The 21,058-nt window shown below is 41.4% G+C and overlaps 1 protein-coding gene across 4 annotated transcripts in view; it reads left to right on the top strand.

Annotated features, from left to right (window-relative positions):
- Positions 1-21,058, top strand: part of LOC111979452 (5'-AMP-activated protein kinase subunit gamma-2) — a 69,414-nt gene that overhangs the window by 7,131 nt on the left and 41,225 nt on the right. Inside the window, exons 1-4 of one of the 4 annotated variants that reach the window (XM_024009997.2) lie at positions 13,692-13,801; positions 13,981-14,025; positions 14,391-14,462; positions 18,918-19,197. In XM_024009997.2, the coding sequence (XP_023865765.2) occupies positions 13,736-13,801; positions 13,981-14,025; positions 14,391-14,462; positions 18,918-19,197 (463 nt within the window). In that variant the 5' untranslated portion in view covers positions 13,692-13,735. Of the gene's footprint in view, positions 1-13,691; positions 13,802-13,980; positions 14,026-14,390; positions 14,463-18,917; positions 19,198-21,058 lie in introns of those variants that run through there. The other 3 variants (XM_024010000.2, XM_024009998.2, XM_024009999.2) reach the window with 3 other exon arrangements.

Genomic DNA, 21,058 nt, shown 5'->3' with positions numbered 1-21,058 from the left:
ACCTTAACTGAGGCAATGATGCCTGCAGTTCTTTAGATGTTGTTGAGGGTTCTTTTGTGACCACTAGTCGTCGCTGCTCTCTTGGGGTATTTTGTCGGCCGGCCACTCCTGGGAAGGTTCACCACTGTTCCAAATATTCTCAATTGTGATAATGGCTCTCACGTGGTTCGCTGGATCCCAAAGCTTGAGAAATGTTTGTAACCCTTTCCAGACTGATAGATGTCAATTACTTTATTTCTCATCTGTTCCTGAATTTATTTGGATCGTGGCATGATGTCTTGCTTTTTGAGATCTTTTGGCCTACTTCAACTTTGTCAGACAGGTTCTATTTAAGTGATTTCTTATTCAACAGGTCTGGCAGTAATCACCTGGGTGTGGGCTAGTGAAATTGAACTCAGCTTTCCAAAAATGTGATTAACGCCAGAGTAAATCATGATTTAAAGGGGGCAATTACTTTGTCACATAGGGACCATGACGGTTCGGATAGCTTTTTTCCCTTAATAAATAAATGATCACTTAACTGCATTTGTGTTTACTTGGGCTATCTTTGTGAAACATTTAAGTGTGACAAATGTGCATGGCAGAAAGGTGGCAAATACTTTTTCACAGCACTGTAGATGTAACTTTGCTGGTTGCATCCCATTTCCCAATCAATTAATAAAAATTGAGAACAAACAGGAGATAAAATGGAGCTAGCTAGCATGGTCAACTGAATCAAATGCCTTTGATAAATCCACAAACTAGCATCACAATTAAGGTGCTGGCAGGCTAGCATCATATGGGTTGTCTTTGGGTGCGTTCGTATTTCACTCTGGAGTGCCAGAGCGCACTCAGAGTGCACTCTGGGCTTTGTGGAATTCAGAGAGTTGTCAGATTGTCAATTCGTAAATTCAGAGCGGTGCGTTCTCGGAGTGTTCAGAAGTTCACACTGGAAGCTCTGTCAGAGGATAGGGTTGTACAAGCTTTCTGACCTCACAATGGCAGGTCAATGACTAAAGCTAACTGGCTAAAGTTGGTGAGCTTGCTAGCTACAGTGGGGAGAACAAGTATTTGATACACTGCGATTTTGCAGGTTTTCCTACTTACAAAGCATGTAGAGGTCTGTAATTTTTATCATAGGTCACTATCAACTGTGAGAGACAGGATCCAGAAATACATTGTTATTTTTTTTAAGTAATTAATTTGCATTTTATTGCATGACATAAGTATTTGATCACCTACCAACCAGTAAGAATTCCGGCTCACAGACCTGTTAGTTTTTCTTTAAGAAGCCTCTGTTCTCCATCATTACCTGTATTAACTGCACCTGTTTGAACTCGTTTACCTGTCTAAAAGACACCTGTCCACACACTCAATCAAACAGACTCCAACCTCTCCACAATGGCCAAGACAGAGAGCTGTGTAAGGACATCAGGGATAAATTGTAGACCTGCCAAGGCTGGGATGGGCTACAGGACAATAGGCAAGCAGCTTGGTGAGAAGGCAACAACTGTTGGCTGCAAATTTTAGAAAATGGAAGAAGTTTCAAGATACGGTCAATCACCCTCTGTCTGGGGCTCCATGGCAAGATCTTCACCTTGTGGGGCATCAATGATCATGAGGAAGGTGAGGGATCAGCCAGATATACACGGCAGGACCGGGTCAATGACCTGAAGAGAGCTGGGACCACAGTCTCAAAGAAAACCATAGTAAACACACTACGCCGTCTGGATTAAAATCCTGCAGCGCACGCAAGGTCCCCTGCTCAAGCCAGCGCATGTCCAGGCCCGTCTGAACGTTATTTGCCAATGACCATCTGGATGATCCGACGGAGGAATGGGAGAAGGTCATGTGTTTTGATGAGACAAAATAGAGTTTTTGGTCTAAAACTCCCTCGCTGTGTTGGAGGAAGAAGAAGGATGAGTACAACCCCAAGAACACCATCTCAACTGTGAAGCATGGAGGTGGAAAACATCATTCTTTGGGGATGCTTTTCTGCAAAGGGACAGGACGAACTGCACCGTATTGAGGGGAGGATGGAATGGGGCCCATGTATCGCGAGATCTGGCCAACAACCTCTTCCTCAGTAAGAGATTGAAGAATGGGTTCGTGGCTGGGTCTTCCACATGACATGCCTGAAACACACAGCCAGTTGCAACGAAGAGTGTGTCCGTAAGAAGCATCAACAAGGTTTCCTGTAGTGCGCCCTAGACAGTCTCCAGACCTGAACCCAATAGAAAATCTTGGGAGGGAGTGAAGTCCGTATTGCCCACGACCGCCCCGAAACCTGAAGGATCTGGAGAAGGTCTGTATGGAGGGTGGGCCAAAATCCTGACTGGCAGGTGTGTGAAACCTGGGTTCAGACTACAGGAAACGTATGATCTCCTGTAATTGCAACAAAGGTTTTATGTATCCAAATATTAAGTTCTGCTTTTCTGATGTATCTAAATTACTTTGTATGCAATATAAATGCAAATAATTACTTAAAAATCATACAGTGATTTTCTGGATTTTGTGTTTTAGATTCTGTCTCTCACAGTTGAAGTGTACTATTATACAAATGACAGACCTCTACATGCTTTGTAGTAGGAAAACCTGAAAATCGGCGTGTGGCAGTAATCAGGCCTGGGTGTGGCTAGTGAAATTGAACTCAGCTTTCCAAAAAATGTGATTAACCACAGTAAATTCATGATTTAACAAGGGGGGCAATTACTTTGTCACATAGGACCATGACGGTTCGGATAGCTTTTTTCCCTTAATAAATAAAATGATCACTTAACTGCATTTTGTGTTTACTTGGGCTATCTTTGTGAAACATTTAAGTGTGACAAATGTGCAAAAAATCAGAAAGGTGGCYAATACTTTTTCACAGCACTGTAGATGTAACTTTGCTGGTTGCATCCCATTTCCCAAATCATTAATAAAAATTGAGAACAACACAGGAGATAAAATGGAGCTAGCTAGCAACAATTCATGGTCAACTGAATCAAATGCCTTTGATAAATCCACAAACATAGCATCACAATTAAGGTGCTGGCAGGCTAGCATCATATGGGTTGTCTTTGGGTGCGTTCGTAATTTCACTCTGGAGTGCCAGAGCGCACTCAGAGTGCACTCTGGGCTTTTGTGAATTCAGAGAGTTGTCAGATTGTCAATTCGTAAATTCAGAGCGGTGCGTTCTCGGAGTGTTCAGAGTTCACACTGGAAGCTCTGTCAGAGGAGTAGGGTTGATACAAGCTTTCTGACCTCACAATGGCAGTCAATGACTAAAGCTAACTGGCTAAAGTTGGTGAGCTTGCTAGCTACAGTGGGGAGAACAAGTATTTGATACACTGKCGATTTTGCAGGTTTTCCTACTTACAAAGCATGTAGAGGTCTGTAATTTTTATCATAGGTACACTTCAACTGTGAGAGACAGAAATCCAGAAAATCACATTGTATGATTTTTTAAGTAATTAATTTGCATTTTATTGCATGACATAAGTATTTGATCACCTACCAACCAGTAAGAATTCCGGCTCACAGACCTGTTAGTTTTTCTTTAAGAAGCCCTCCTGTTCTCCACTCATTACCTGTATTAACTGCACCTGTTTGAACTCGTTACCTGTCTAAAAGACACCTGTCCACACACTCAATCAAACAGACTCCAACCTCTGCCAAAATGGCCAAGACCAGAGAGCTGTGTAAGGACATCAGGGATAAAATTGTAGACCTGGCACAAGGCTGGGATGGGCTACAGGACAATAGGCAAGCAGCTTGGTTGAGAAGGCAACAACTGTTGGGCGCAATTATAGAAAATGGAAGAAGTTCAAGATGACGGTCAATCACCCTCGGTCTGGGGCTCCATGCAAGATCTCAACCTTGTGGGGCATCAATGATCATGAGGAAGGTGAGGGATCAGCCAGAACTACACGGCAGGACCTGGTCATGACCTGAAGAGAGCTGGGACATAGTCTCAAAGAAAACCATTAGTAACACACTACGCCGTCATGGATTAAATCCTGCAGCGCACGCAAGGTCCCCTGCTCAAGCCAGCGCATGTCCAGGCCCGTCTGAAGTTTGCCAATGACCATCTGGATGATCAGAGGAGGAATGGGAGAAGGTCATGTGTTCTGATGAGACAAAATAGAGCTTTTTGGTCTAAACTCCACTCGCTGTGTTTGGAGGAAGAAGAAGGATGAGTACAACCCCAAGAACACCATCTCAACTGTGAAGCATGGAGGTGGAAACATCATTCTTTGGGGATGCTTTTCTGCAAAGGGACAGGACGACTGCACCGTATTGAGGGGAGGATGGATGGGGCCATGTATCGCGAGATCTTGGCCAACAACCTCCTTCCCTCAGTAAGAGCATTGAAGATGGGTCGTGGCTGGGTCTTCCAGCATGACAATGACCTGAAACACACACCAGGGCAACTAAGGAGTGGCTCCGTAAGAAGCATCACAAGGTCCTGTAGTGGCCTAGACAGTCTCCAGACCTGAACCCAATAGAAAATCTTGGGAGGGAGCTGAAAGTCCGTATTGCCCAGCGACAGCCCCGAAACCTGAAGGATCTGGAGAAGGTCTGTATGGAGGAGTGGGCCAAAATCCCTGCTGCAGTGTGTGTCAAACCTGGTCAAGAACTACAGGAAACGTATGATCTCTGTAATTGCAAACAAAGGTTTATGTATCAAATATTAAGTTCTGCTTTTCTGATGTATCAAATACTTATGTCATGCAATAAAATGCAAATTAATTACTTAAAAATCATACAATGTGATTTTCTGGATTTTTGTTTTAGATTCTGTCTCTCACAGTTGAAGTGTACCTATTATACAAATGACAGACCTCTACATGCTTTGTAAGTAGGAAAACCTGCAAAATCGGCAGTGTATTAAATACTTGTTCTCCCCACTGTACTTCCAGACACAAATGAGAGAACACCTCACTCTGACCATTTTCCTCACCCTAGCAGAGGTGGTTAGGCTGTTTACGTGTTATCTAGAGCGTTTGTGACTGTAACTGTGCTGTTGGAAACAATGAATTTACGAAAGAGTGCTCTGAAATCGGAGTAGATAGCCAAAGTGAATTTAGGAACGCACCCTTTGATTCCTCAGAGACAAAATTGATTACTTCAATAGCTGACCATGATGATACATTGATGAACTATACTGAACAAAAATATAAACGCAACATGTAAAGTGTTGGTCCCATGTATCATGAGCTAAAATAAAAMATCCCGGAAATGTTCCATATGCACAAAAAGCTTATCTGAATTTTTTTTGCACAAATTTCTTTACATCCCTTTTAGTGAGCATTTCTCCTTTGCCAATATAATCCATCCACCTGCAGGTAAGGCATATCAAGAAACTGGTTAAACAGTATGATCATTACACAGGTGCACCTTGTGCTTGGGGTCAATAAAAGGCCACTCTAAAATGTGCAGTTGAGTTACACAACACAATGCCACAGATGTCTCAATTGGCATGCTGACTCCAGGAATGTCCACCAGAATTGTTGCCAGAGAATTTTATGTTCCTTTCTCTACCATAAACCGCCTCCAATGCCATTTTAGAGAATTTGGCAGTGCATCCAACCGGCCTCACAACCGCAAATAACGTGTAACCATGCCAGCCCAGGAACTGCATATCAGGCTTCTTCACCTGCGGGATCGTCTGAGACCAGCCACCCGGACAGCTGATGAAACAGTGGGTTTGCACAACTGAAGAATTTCCACACAAACTGTCAGAAACAGTTTCAGGGAAGCTCATCTACGTGCTTGTTGTCCTCACCAGGGTCTTTACCTGACTGCAGTTCAGCATCGTAACTGACTTCAATGGCAGGTGGGTGAGCGATTTGCTGATGTAAACATTGTGAACAGAGTGCCCCATGGTGGCGTTGGGTTTATGGTATAGGCAGGCATTAGCTACGGACAGTGAACACAATTGCATTTTATCGATGGCAATTTGAATGCACAGAGATAACGTGACGGAATACTGAGGCCGATTGTCGTGCCATTCATCCGCCGCCATCACCTCATGTTTCAGCTGTTGTGGTGACCATATTACTGCCACACCGGCGGTCACGAGTCATAAAGGCAGTCAAATACCACATGACGTTTATTCACTGTAATTAGGCTTCTCCAAGCTCTGATGCAGCTGCTGGTCATTAGTAGCCTACCKAACTTGCTAACTGCCTGGTACTCAGCACTCTATTGTCCCTCTAATCACTCTGACATCAATGCAAATGTAATTGAAAATCGAATCAAAAACTTAATGAGAGCCCATGACCTCTTGTTGCGCATAATTTCTATATCAATCAATCAAATTGATTTATAAAGCCCTTTTTACATCAGCCGATGTTACAAAGTGCTTTACAGAAACCCAGCCTAAAACCCCAAACAGCAAGCAATGCAGATGTAGAAGCACAGTGGCTAGGAAAAACTCTCTAGAAAGGCCAGAACCTAGGAAGAAACCTAAAGAGGAACCAGGCTATGAGGGGTGGCCAGTCCTCTTCTGGCTGTGCCAGGTGGAGATTATAACAGAACATGGCCAAGATGTTCATAGATGACCAGCAGGGTCAGATAATAATAATCACAGTGGCAACAGATCAGCACCTCCGGAGTAAATGTCAGTTGGCTTTTCATAGTCGATCATTCAGAGTTAGAGACAGCAGGTGCGGTACAGAGAGAGTCCAAAACAGCAGGTCCGGGACAAGGTAGCAGTGAACAGGTCAGGGTTCCATAGCCGCAGGCAGAACAGTTGAAACTGTAGCAGCAACATGACCAGGTGGACTGGGGACAGCAACGAGTCATCAGGCCAGGTAGTCCTGAGGCATGGTCCTAGGGCTCAGGGCCACCGAGAGAAGAGAGAGAGAGAAAAGAAAAATAAAGATTTAAATTCACGCAGGACACCGGATACGACAGGAGAAATACTCCAGATATAACAAACTGACCCTAGCCCCCCGACACATAAACTATTGCAGCATAAATACTGGAGGCTGAGACAGGAGGGGTCGGGAGACACTGTGGCCCTGTCCGACGATACCCTCGAACAGGGCCAAACAGACAGGATATAACCCCACTCACTTTGCCAAAGCACAGCCTCCACACCACTAGAGGGATATCTTCWARCACCAACGTACTATCCTGAGACAAGGCCGAGTATAGCCCACGAAGATCTCCCCCACGGCACGAACCCGAGGGGGGCGCCAACCRGGACAGGAAGATCACGTCAGTGACTCAACCCACTTAAGTGACGCACCCCTCCAAGGGATGGCATGGAAGAGCACGAGCAAGCCAGTGACTCAGCCCCCGTAATAAGGTTAGAGGCAGAGAATCCGAGTGGAGAGAGGGGAACCTGCCAGGCAGAGACAGCAAGGGTGGTTCGTCGCTCCAGTGCCTTTCCGTTCAGCTGCATACCCCTGGGCCAGACTACACTCAATCATAGGACCTACTGAAGAGATGAGTCTTCAATAAAGACTTAAAGGTCGAGACTGAGTCTGCGTCTCTCACATGGATATGGCAGACCATTCCATGAAAATGGAGCTCTATAGGAGAAAGCCCTGCCTCCAGCTGTTTGCTTAGAAATTCTAGGGACAATAAGGAGGCCTGCTTCTTGTGACCGTAGCGTACGTGTAGGTATGTACGGCAGGCGCAAATCGGAAAGATAGGTAGGAGCAAGCCCATGTAATACTTTGTAGGTTAGCAGTAAAACCTTGAAATCAGCCCTAGCTTTAACAGGAAGTCAGTGTAGAGAGGCTAGCACTGGATTAATATGATACATTTTTGGGTTCTAGTCAAGATTTTAGCAGCCGTGTTTAGCACTAACTGAAGTTTATTTAGTGCTTTGTCCGGGTAGCCAGAAATTTGAGCATTGCAGTAGTCTAATCTAGAAGTGACAAAAGCATGGATACATTTTTCTGCATCATTTTTGGACAGAAAGTTTATGATTTTTGCAATGTTACGAAGATGGAAAAAAAGCTGTCCTTGAAATATTCTTGATATGTTCGTCAAAAGAGAGATCAGGGTCCAGAGTAACGAGGTCCTTCACCATTTTATTTGAGATGACTGTCAAGATTAATTGTCAGATCCAACAGAAGATTTCTTTGTTTCTTGGGACCTAGAACTAGCATCTCTGTTTTGTCCGAGTTTAAAAGTAAAACATTTGCCGCCATCCACTTCCTTATGTCTGAAACACAGGCTTCCAGGGAGGGCAATTTTGGGGCTTCACCATGTTTCATCGAAATGTACAGCTGTGTATCGTCCGTATAGCAGTGAAAGTTAGCATTATGTTTCCGAATGACATCACCAAGAGGTAAAATATATAGTGACAACAATAGTGGTCCCAAAATGGAACCTTGAGGAACACTGAAATTTACAGTTGATTTGTCAGAAGATTGCGCAAGAAAACAGAGTGATGGCCTCTACTAAAAAGAGGAGGATCCCATCAGCTTTCTATAGGCTAGCCCTACTATATTTATTTCTCAACTTTCCTAATATTAAGCACATTGCTTATATTTACAACAGGAATATAGCCTACCTGGCTGGCATGAAAATTAACCACGGGAAGAGCGTCCTCCATTCGTTATTTAAGTGCATAGATTACATGTGTTTTTTGGTGCATGATAATGGTCCATTCTAAATCCAAACAAATTTCACACATACACTAAATAATATATGTAAAGATTAAATGAAGAATAGTCTGTTGGGAGGCTATTAGCCTATCACTTGTGAATGATATATTATCACTTGTGAATGATGCCCAATTTAAGAAACAATACCTTGTTTTGCCACTTTTTAGAATCATAGTCATTAACATGTAGCCTAGCCCATAGGCCTATTTGTTTTGATAAGGTTTGTATCACAACTAAACTGGCCAAATTAAATTAAGTACATTAATCTGCTTTACAAGGGGTGTAGAGCCTAACTGGCATACATACGCAGCACGTGAGTTTCAAGTTTGGGGAAGAACATTTTCACCATGAAAATGCACCTTTTATAATAAAAGCATTACATGCATAATTGCATTTGCGGTCACTTTTGATAATGGTGTTTTCCGCTAATGGAACARTCAAGTTTATAGCCTACTACCATGTGCACGTTGCTGCACTTATAATGTGAAGAAATAGCATAATAATTTATCAACATGTTAAACTAAACGTTCTAATCTGTTGCATCAGCCACATTGCGTAAAAAAAGTTTTTTTGWTGCTAGCGGTTGTATTAATTTGGGATCTATCTCATCCCACAACTGTCCCAGACTATGTTTGCAATATTTATTTCTCGCACAGAACAGAATAGGTCGATTTTTGTACTCTGGGGGATAGTAGACTGACATAGGCCAGTGCTTTTGCTGTTGGTTAGGTCTACTCATCTTGTTGGCTGACGAAAAGTGAATGTGGACCATTCTTCCAATATCCACCTCGGATAAGGACTCGCGCAGTTGCGTCCCGGATGTGTCTGTCTTCACTAGAAGCCTGTGAGAATGACCTGATCACCGTTGTGCTCACAAAAGGCATGGATTTTTTTAGGGTGCAATAKGGCCTGGGGGGGTGCAGTCGGGAAATTCTAGGCATTATCAAGTGCTTGTAAAATTGTGAATGAGTAACTGATGTAGTGTGTACGTCCTGAAAAATACAAAGCAGAGCTCATGCCTTTCAAGCTACTTTTTTCAAATCATTATTAGAGTCGCATGATGCCGCCTTACAATGTATAAACATCTAAACATATAGCCCAACGTTTGTAGAACAACTAAAGTTACATTAATAACTCAAAATGAAGCATAGAGGAATGAATACCTATTTCTTTGTTAACCACTCAACACAGAATATCCGCATGTGCGCACTCCCTCATTGTTTGGGAAAAATATATTTTCTATTTTATTCAGCTTTGTTCAATTGTATTCTTCATACTATAAAATAATGCCACAGAATTCTAAGAAAATCTTGTCGGATAAATTAACTAGTGTAGCCTACAGTCAATTGGCATAGCCAGATCAGGACCTAACATAAAGACAACTCACAGTATGCTATTCTGTTCATCTGAAATAGACTACATTTTCTTCATATCATGTWTTTTTTTTTTTTTGACCTGTCTAAAATGAATAAGGGATTTATTGTGATGGTGTAGGCTATATTACATGGATTTATTAGACTTTTTAAAATGTAGATGTTCCAAAGGTCTGCATCAGTGGGCTAGCTAGGAGATGCTACATGTGTTTATGTTAATTAACAGTCAATTACCATGAGACCGACAGTTATTTGCTTGACAATCACTGGCTGACGAAATTTCATGACCGCCACAGCCCTATCCACACCCCTACATTTTTTTAAGGTATATGCGACCAACGGATGCATATCAGTATTCCCAGTCATGTGAAATCCATAGATGAGGACTTTATTTATTTAAATTGACTGATTTCCTTATGAACTGTAACTCAGTAGAATCTTTGGAATTGTTGCATGCTGCAATTACAGTGCATTCGGAAAGTATTCAGACCCCTTGACCTTTTCCACATTTTGTTACGTTACAGCCTTATTCTAAAATGGATTACATAATTTTTTTTCCTCATCAATCTAAACACAATACCCCATAATAACCCCAGAAGCGAAAACAGGTTTTTAGACATTTTTGCAAATCTATATAAAAATCTATATTTACATAAGTATTCAGATCCTTTGCAATGAGACTCGAAATTGAGCTCAGGTGCATTCTGTTTCCATTGATCATCCTTGGAGTCCACCTGTGGTAAATTCAAATGATTGGACATGATTTGGAAAGGCACACACTTGTCTATATAAGGTTCCACAGTTGACAGTGCATGTCAGGGCAAAAAAKCAAGCCATGAGGTCGAAGGAATTGTCTGTAGAGCTCCGAGACAGGATTGCGAGGCACAGACTTTGGAAATCTGGGGAAGTGTATCCAAACATTTCTGCAGCATTGAAGGTCCCCAAGCACACAGTGGCCTCCATCGTTCTTAAATGGAAGAAGTTTAGAACCACCAAGACTCTTTGTAGAGTTGGCCGCCCGGCCAAACTGTGCAATCGGGGCAGAAGGGCCTTGGTCAAGGAGGTGACCAAGATCCGATGGTCACTCTGACAGAGCTCCAGAGTTCCTCTGTGGAGATGGGAGAACCTTCCACAAGGACAACCATCTCTGCAGCACTCCATCAATCGGACCTTTATGGTAGAATGGCCAGATGGAAAAGGCACATGACAGTCCGCTTGGAGTTTGCCAAAAGTCACCTAAAGATTCTCAGACCATGAGAAACAAGATTCTCTGGTCTGATGACACCAAGATTGAACTTGTTGGTCTAAATGCCAAGCATCACGTCTGGAGGAAAACCTGGCACCATCCCTACGGTGAAGCATGGTGGTGGCAGTATCATGCTGTGGGGATATTTTTCAGTGGCATGAACTGGGAGACTATTCAGGATCGAGGGAACGATGAACAGAGCAAAAAGAGATCCTTGATGAAAACCTGCTCCAGAGCGCTCAGGACCTTGGACTGGGGCGGAGYTTCGCCTTTCAACAGGACAACGACCCTAAGCACACAGCTAAGACAATGCAGGAGTGGCTTAGGGACAAGTCTCTGAATGTCCTTGAGTGGCCCAGCTAGAGCCTGGACTTGAACCCGATCTAATATCTGTGGAGAAACCTGATAATAGCTGTGTAGCGATGCTCCCCATCCAACCTGACCGAGCTTGAGAGGATCTGTAGAGAAGAATGGGAGAAACTCCTTAAATACAGGTGTGCCAAGCTTGTAACGTCATACCCAAGAAGACTCGAGGCTGTGATCTCTGCCAAAGGTGCTTCATCAAAGTACTGAGTAAACGGTCTGAATTATTTAAGCTAGCATTTTCTGTGTAAAGGCAATGTCACCCAACATCTGCAGCTCATGTTATTGCGGGTGCTGGTGCATGTTGCTGCAGCTCATGTAGGTATTATTTGGATGAGATCCATCGTTGGAGCAGTCCCGTGCCCTTCCTTGCCCTTCCAGGAGTAATGTATGGATTAAAAAATACCTCTAGACATGTATATACACATCTGCTTTTCCATGCAATTATATTGGTTTATTGCTACGAAATATTTCCTTTTCACCTTTGAAACCTGACGATTGGCATGCACTACTTGAATGCTCTACACTGATATACAATTATCAAAATCTCCCTACCATCATATCTAAACCAATATGACACCAAAACAACTTGATTGGAGCTACACACACTCCCTGCCTCTCGTCATGAGCTGTCAGTCCATTACTGAGAACCACATACCGGATTTTTAACAGGGTCGTTAGCATTAGGGTCGTGAGACATTTTTTTTTGCCCAGAATTAGCTCAATATCTAGGCGCCGGATAAGAACGAGACTGCAGCGTCCGTAAAGTGACCTTTAGACTTGCCACCTTTCAGACTGAATACGTTTGTAGGGGCAACAGTTTTGATTACATTTAGAATTTATCATTCTCACATGCTAATTTCTGTCCAATAAGAACCAACGATGTGCTACCTTTCTGTAGCATTTTTGACCATGCTTACTTCTTTTTTTTAGCTGAAGCTCAGAGTTCTAAACACCGGTCGGTTGCTCGGCAACAACGCCGCTGTTTGCACCATGTTGCCAGTCATAAGAAGTGTATGCTAATACACCTAGGCTACTGTAAATAGCTAGGTAGTTATATGGTGGTATTCAAACTGAGGTTAATTWAAAAAAACGCATACAGATATTTTGATTCGCTAGGTAGCTAGTCAACGTTAGCTAACATTCTAGAGGGTTAACACAGTGTCAGGTTACTTTTCACTGTGTTCCCAGATAATCTGAAATTGCCATCCACAAATAAAAAGTAGTCACAGTGCATCCAGGGAAAAAACAAAATCAGAATCATTGAGGTTCAGTTAATCTCGCCCGGGCGCCTGTGTAGGCGTGTTTGCACCAGTTGTAAATCGATTGCATTCGATTTGGAACAGGGCTGCCTCCCAGGCGTGAGCCAGGTACCCCGCTCTGTCCGACGATGAAGTTGGCTCAAAACAAGGGATGTAATTAAGCACGTGCAGTAATGAGTYGGATTTGTGTTTATACATGCAAAATGTATTGCTTTTGATAAAAACGCTTTATCTGCCTTCCCTTCTCGCTTTCGCCCGAAGACGTGACTGGCCATGGCCCGGTGTACCCCGGGACAGATTAATCGAATCCGCTCTCTGCTTGCTTAAATTGTGTGCGATGCTATGCACAGTCAAAAGAAAATGACATGCTTGCTAACTTGGTTAGCTATYTAATTACATTTGTATTTTTCAACAAGTCAACTGTTTTAGACTATTATATTTAAACCAAGCAAGAGCAATAAACATTCAGAGTGAATTAACAAAATAATTTTGGAACGAACACTTCCAGGCTGTTCATCTAAATGCTCTGTCGAAGTCAATGTTTTAGGAACAGAGTTCGTAGTGTAATGGTTAGAGTTTCCTTCCGTGGATTTGAAGATTGTGGGTTCGCCTCCCGTAGGATAAATTTTTACCATTATTTTGTTCATAGTTTTGACAGCCCCCTCCCGACACACACACTTATTTTAATTTATTAGGTGGCTCTTAAAAGAACCTTTCGGTTCGTGAAGTGGCAGTGGGTGTGGTGGTGTGAACTACTGCATGCGTTTTGCTAGAACGGAGGGGAGACCCGCTCTCAGATTCTCAAGGAAGAGGTCGATGCACGCCATCTCTATGGTACTGCGCAGGGACACTGCTTTATGGCAGAGTGGCGGATTGTGGTCATGTTCCTGTCACGGAGAAATGCAAGCTGTTCCATGTGGAGCTGACAAACGACGTATGCCAATTCAATTGCACCCAGTACACATGGTACTTCGCACACTATCAATACTTAAAATCTACTGTAGCTACTGTAGTAGGTCAAAGCTGTGTGCTGGAAAACACATTAGCATTGTGATGCTAATGTGAGTTTCCTTTATTTTTTGGCTTCAGACCAATGCCTACTTCTCACTTAAAACTGTTTTTTGTTGTTGTTGTTTTTAATACAGTACAGTATGAGGAAATCCAATCCTTGCTATGAGGAAGAATATTGGGTAAATATATTTCCTGGTTATGTCATGCCCCAGTAGTGGTTTAACATGTTTAACCTCTTTTAGAGGTTAACGTGTCTTGGCGAAAGCAAATTTTAAAGTGTTAAAGATTGAACCTAAACCTGTAAATTACAGTAAATGGGCCAATCAATCACGGTCTGGGCGTAACAAAGATAGTCAAAATTGGCTAAAATGTTGACTACACTTAACTTGTTGACAAAACGTATTGATGATGGTGTTGAGAAAGAAATGCTGCATGTCATAACATGCCAGTTTGTTTTTCTGAGGCATGTCCTGAATGTTAAGTGATCAGCCTTTAGTATTATCTCATTGACAGTTTGACACAAGCCTTCCCTGTCTTTCTGTAGGACCTTAGGGCTTTTACCTCCCCCATACTGGATGCAGAGTCTGGTGGCTCGGAAAAGGATGGCTCTCCTAAGGTAAATTGTCTTCTCTTCATACTCATGTTTACACACAATGAAGTTACTCTTGACTAACAGCGTTGTGATTCTCACCTTTTACCTTTCATTTTTCTAGTTTTAAGTTATCTGAGCATAGTGTTTGGACACAGGCAGTGAGACAGTCAGACAATCATTGTTCCCGGAGCCCTCTGCTGTAATGAAAAGGGCTGAGGGGAGGGAGTGTCGTGGTACTGCTAAAGAAGGGGGTGGACGTCTGACAATCACCTGTGAAGATAGATCTCACATGACAGTGGGTTTGTAGATGTCATGGTAGAGGTCCTTCTGGACATATGAAGGTTGCTCTGCAGAAGCTCAGGGTTATACTGACAGATCAAACCAAACAGGAAGGTAATCTTCAAATTAAATTCGATCAAATCACATTTTATTCATCACATGCTTTGTAAACAACAGGTTTAGACTAACCGTGAAATGCTTACTTACAGGCCCTTRCCAACAATGCAGAGAGAATGAAAATAGAGAAATAATAGAAAAAAGTAATGACATGTAATAATAAATACACAATGAGTAACGATAACTTGCCTATATACACGGGGTACCAGTACTAAGTCAATTTGCAGGGGTACGAGGTAATTGAGGTAGATACAGTGCATTCGCAAAGTATTCAGACCCCTTTACCTTTTCCACATTTTGTTACGTTACAGCCTTATTCTAAAATGGATTAAAACTTCTTGTGAATAGGGGGCGCTGTTTTCACTTTGGGGAAAAATCGTGCCCAATTTAAACGGCCTCGTACTCTATTCTAGATCGTACAATATGCATATTATTATTACTATTGGATAGAAAACACTCTCAAGTTTCTAAAACTGTTTGAATTATATCTGTGAGTAAAACAGAACTTATTTGGCAGCAAACTTCCAGACAGGAAGTGAAAAATCTGAAAACGATGCTCTGTTCCAGGGCCTGCCTATTCAATTGCTTAATATTTATGGATTTGCATGCACTGCATACGCCTTCCACTAGATGTCAACAGGCAGTGGAAGGTGGAATGGGGTGTCTAGCTTGATCTGAGGTCGAACAAGAGCTCTTGGAATGACGTGACCAGAATTTCCTTTCTCTACCTAGGCGCGGGAAGGACATCAACATTGGCTTCTGAAAAGCATTCGGTATACACGGTGAATATCTCCGGCTCTGATTGTATTTGATAGATGTGATAAAAACATCATAAAGTAGTTTTTTTCAACCGAGTTGTATCAGTTTATTCAACGTTTATTGCGACTTTTGGAATTTTCCTTTGCGTCAGGAGAAGATGGGCATGTTCGCGCCACATGGCTAGCTAAGGTTGCTAATTCGACAGGAGAAAAGGACATTCTAAAACCAAACAACGATTTATTCTGGACCTAGGACTCCTTGTACAAGATTATGATGGAAGCTCAGCAAAAGTAAGAACAATTTATGATGTTATTTAGTATTTCTGTGGAAAATGTTGAGTCCTATTTTACGTCCTTTTTGCGGGCGCTGTCGCTATAACGTAAGCTGTTTGTTATGGTAAAGTTATTTTTAAAAATCTAACACGSCGTTTGCATTAAGAACTAGTGTATCTTTCATTTGCTGCCCAACATGTATTTTTTAGTAAAGTTTATGATGAGTTCTTTGGTCAGATTAGGTGAGTGTCCAAAATATCTCTGGACAATTTGGTGAATCGATGCTACATATTCACTATGTATAACCACGGTTTGCAGCTCAAAATATGCACATTTTCGAACAAAACATAAGTGTATTGTATAACCTGATGTTATAGGACTGTCATCTGATGAAGTTGGTCAAGGTTAGTGATTAATTTGATATCTTTTGCTGGTTTTTGCGATCGCTACCTTTTGCTGCTGATAAATGCATTTGTGTGTTTGGCTATTGTGGTAAGCTAATATAATGCTATATTGTGTTTTCGCTGTAAAACACTTAAAAAATCTGAAATATTGGCTGGATTCACAGATGTTTATCTTTCATTTGCTGTACACCATGTATTTTTCATAAATGTTTTATGATGAGTATTTAGGTATTTCACGTTGCTCTCTGTAATTTTCTGGCTGCTTTGGTGATATTTTTGATGGTAGCTGGGCAATGTAAAACTATGATTTATACCTCAAATATGCACATTTTCGAACAAAACATAAATGTATTGTATAACATGTTATAAGACTGTCATCTGATGAAGTTGTTTCTTGGTTAGTGACTAAGTATATCTCTATTTGGTCGGTTTTGTGATAGCTACCTCTGCGGTAGAAAAATGGTGAAAATATGCAGTTGAGTCTTTTGCTATTGTGGTTAGCTAATAGAAATACATATTGTGTTTTCGCTGTAAAACATTTTAAAAATCGGAAATGATGGCTGGATTCACAAGATGTTTATCTTTCATTTGCTGTATTGGACTTGTCATTTCATGAAAATTATATTATATGATTTAAATTAARGTTTTTCCTCATCTTTCTATACACAATACCCCATAATGACAAAGTGAAAACAGGTTTTTAGACATTTTAGCAAATGTATAAAAAAAAATGAAATACCTTATTTACATAAAGATTCAGACCATTTGCTACCTGACTCGAAATTGAGCTCAGGTGCATCCTGTTTACATTGGTCGTCCTTGAGATGTTTCTACACCTTGATTGGAGTCTACCTATGGTAAATTCAATTAATTGGACATGATTTGGAAAGGTACACACCTGTCTATATAAGGTCCCACAGTTGACAGTGCATTTCAGAGCAAAAACCAAGCCATTAGGTCGACGGAATTGTCCGTAGAGCTCTGAGACAGGATTGTGTCGAGGCATTGATCTGGGGAATGGTAACACAAACTTTCTGCAGCATTGAAGATCCCCAAAAACACAGTGGCCTCCATCATTCTTATATGAAATAAGTTTGGAACCACCAACAGCTCTTCCTAGAGCTGGCTAGATTAAACCAAGATTTAAATCTTTGGCCTGAATGCCAAGGCTCACGTCTGGAGGAAACCTGACACCATCCCTAAACCATCTCTGGGGATATTTTTCATCAGCAGGGACAGGGAGAATAGTCAGGATCGAGGMAAAGCTGAACAGAGCAAAGTACAGAGAAATCCTTGATGAAAACCTGCTCCAGAGCGCTCAGGACCTCAGAAGAAGACGTGAGGCTCTAATCGCTGTCGAAAGTGCTGAGTAAAGGGTCTGAATACTTATGTCAATGTGATATTTCAGTTTTTTTTTTTATACATTTACAAAAATGTCTAAACTGTTTTTGCTTTGTCATTATGGGGTATTATATGGGTTGATGAGGGGGAAAAACTATTTAATACATTTTAGAATAAGGCTGTAACAAAATGTGGAAAAAGTCAAGGGGTCTGAATACTCTCTGAATGCACTGTATGTGCATATAACCGAATAGGCAACAGGATATGTAATGAACAGTAGCAGCAGCGTATGTGATGACTAAAACAAAAGTTTGTGCGAAAAGGGTCAATGCATATAGTCAGGGTAGCTATTTGGTTAACGATTTAAGCTGTTCAGGGTCCTGTTGGTTCCAGACTTGGTTTATCGGTGCCGTGCGGTAGAAGAGAGAACAGTCTATGACAGGGTGTTTGACTTATTTAAAATAGTAGAAAGTATGCTAAGTGTCAAAGACTGTCAGAGATGTTTAGACAACTTCTTGGTTGTGCAAGCTCTGGCTAGAGTTTGGCAGTGATTTGGTTTTACCTCGTTCTTTTTCTATCATGTTTTTTCTACCAACTCCTTAGACTGCCTCCTTGCACTTCCCCACCCACAGTCTCCAGACATGGTCGGATCAAAAACAGGAAATTGATCCCTGCAAAGCAAGCTTCCTCTTTCCTCACTGTCTTTACATGGTCTGAGTCAGTCTTTTCGTCCTTTCACTTATTTATTTTCCCAACAACCTCAGTCTTTTCTACGAATTCTTAGGATTTGATTGTTCTCTTTTTTTCAACTGTCCAGAGTATACTGTATGTAGTGAATGAACCACCTGTCTTTCCTCGTGTTTTGAATGAGCTGATAGAACTGCTGATAAAACTCTCCAAGGTGACTCGCTTGCCTAAACACGTTCTTTCGCAAGAAGTCGCTGCTAAATGAATAAAGGGGAAACACTGTAATGTGATAGCACTGACTACATATGGTTTCATATCTCACACAAAGAGAAGTGGCTTCACCCAAGCCCTGAACATCTCTCCTACAGATGCTGATATCAAGCCTTAGAAATTCCACTCAGGCTCTAATGCAAAATACATCCAGCAGAGACATTTTGTGAATCATTTTATGATGATGATGAACTTTGTGGTTTCTTTGACTGTAGTCCATAAAGCCTCTGTCATAGTATTTCCAGGTGTCATCCGCCTGGCTGTATAGTGACACATTGTACACAAATAAACTAGGTATTTGCTTGAGTGTATGTAAATGAAATTCCCTCATCTCCTTTCTTCTATCTCAGGGAGAGGTCTGCTGCCACTCTGCCAGCCTAACTAAAGGACTCTTAGTGAGGGGTGGTGCTGCTGGTGTCAGCCAACCATCTAGTCCTATGTTTTCCCCTACCCACTCCCAGTCTCGGACCAGTCCGGGCTCATCTAGAACCATCTTCCCCTACCCCTCCACCCACCAGGACCGCTCACCGCCCAAGTCGCCCTGCCGCCTCAACTTCAGTGGTATCTTCCGCTCTTCATCCAACTCATCGTCCAACTCTAGCATCAAGCTCTTCTCTAGGACAAGGAAAGGTAATACAAATAAATGTATTTCAAAGAGCCGACTGTGGTTTCCAGTATTTACATGCGGAAAAACCTCAAGACAGGAAGTTATCAGCATTATTTTGATCTTAGAATTTGATTCTGACAGAATTATCTATTGCTGAATTATGTGCAGATGCACTGTTGTAATAATATGGAATAAATAGCATGGCAAACACAGGTAGCTCTTCAAAAGAAAATGGTCACAACACTAAAACCCTATACAGTCACAGCACATTAGTGCTAAAAAGCCCTGCAAGAGCTGTATGGGGCAGCAGTCCCCTCCTGGAAAGCAAACAATGCAAATATAATCTCATTGCCTTGTCCTGAGAGTATTCTGGGTCTTTAGTTTAGAGAGGGCCATARCATATTATTAGAGGACTAGACAGATGGGCTTCCTTCCTCGTTTAGACTCGTATCATCAGTGTCGCTGTCACCAACTTCTTGGGGTAAAAATATAGAAAGTGACAGAAACAAATAGAAACTCTAAAGCAAGCATGTCAGATTGTGTTAATATATTGTGCTGCTGGCCTCTGGGATTCATTGAACTAGAGTCCAAGCACATTTTTTCTAGCTGATGTTAATAGAATTTTCATAAGGACAAAATTATATTGTTATAATTACAAAATTACATAGTCAAGAACACAAAACAATGGTAGTAATTTTGTAAGGGCTATTTTACCAAGAAGGAGAGTGGACTCCAGAGTGAAGGAAAGCAGGCAGCAAGTGCTCAGCATATGTGGGAATTCCTGGTTGAGATAATGCCACGAGTGTGCAAAGCTGTCATCAAGGGAAAGGGTGGCTAATTGAAGAATCTCAGATAAAATATATTTTGATTTGTTTAATACTTTTTTGGTTACTACATGATTCCATATGTGTTATTTCATAGTTTTGATGTCTTCACTATTATGCTACAATGTAGAAAATAGAAAGTATTTGAATGAGTAGGTGTGTCCAAACCTTTGACCGGTAGTGTATTAGGCTTGCCATAACAAAGGGGTTGAATACTTATTGACTCAAGATATTTCAGCTTTTCATTTTTACAAATTTCTAAAAACATAATTCCACCTCGACATTGAGTTATTGTGTGTAGGCCAGTGACACAAAATCTCAATATAACACATTTCAAATTCAGGGTGTAACACAAAATGTGGAACAATTCAAGGGGTGTGAATACTCTCTGAAGGCACTGTATGTGAAAACGATGCATTTCTACTAAAAAAAATCTTAAGTTCAAAAGTTATTCCTGCTGACATCATCAAAAGCTAAAACATTTTAAAAACATGAATTTCAAATGCTGAAATTTGTGGTGACATGGGTAGCAAGAAAATACCCTCCCTCTGTCTAGAAATATATTGCAGGTTTTGAAAATCAGTTTATTTTAATCCTACCCWGTGATGTCACCGATAAGCATTTTATTTCTTTAACCACAGATAATAGAAATGCGCCATTTCCACATATGTATACACTGGTATGATGCTGGAGATCAGATATTCCAATCTGGGGTACGCGTACCCTTGCTGGGAATGCCTGACAGCGCAATACCATCGGGGGTACGCCAAATAAAAATGTGATTCACATGAACAACAAAAAATACAAAATAAATTATATTTTAAAATAAATAAAACGGTACATTTATATTTTCCAACGGGGCTATACATTTGTGAGGTTTTTTTCCACCTCGCCCGAGTAGCCTCGTTTCACTGCCAAAAATTAAATCAAACCATCTAGTGTTCAGCGAAATAACAACACAATGTCAAATACAGGTAGAGCGAGATTAAAGACGACTTTCGAGTAGTAAAACATGTATAAAAGTAACAGATACCATTAATAAGAAGTGGCTGAAAGCATC

The sequence above is a fragment of the Salvelinus sp. IW2-2015 genome, linkage group LG19 (assembly GCF_002910315.2).
Source record: "Salvelinus sp. IW2-2015 linkage group LG19, ASM291031v2, whole genome shotgun sequence".
NCBI lineage: Eukaryota > Metazoa > Chordata > Actinopteri > Salmoniformes > Salmonidae > Salvelinus > Salvelinus sp. IW2-2015.
This window is presented reverse-complemented; position numbering and strand designations above follow the sequence as displayed.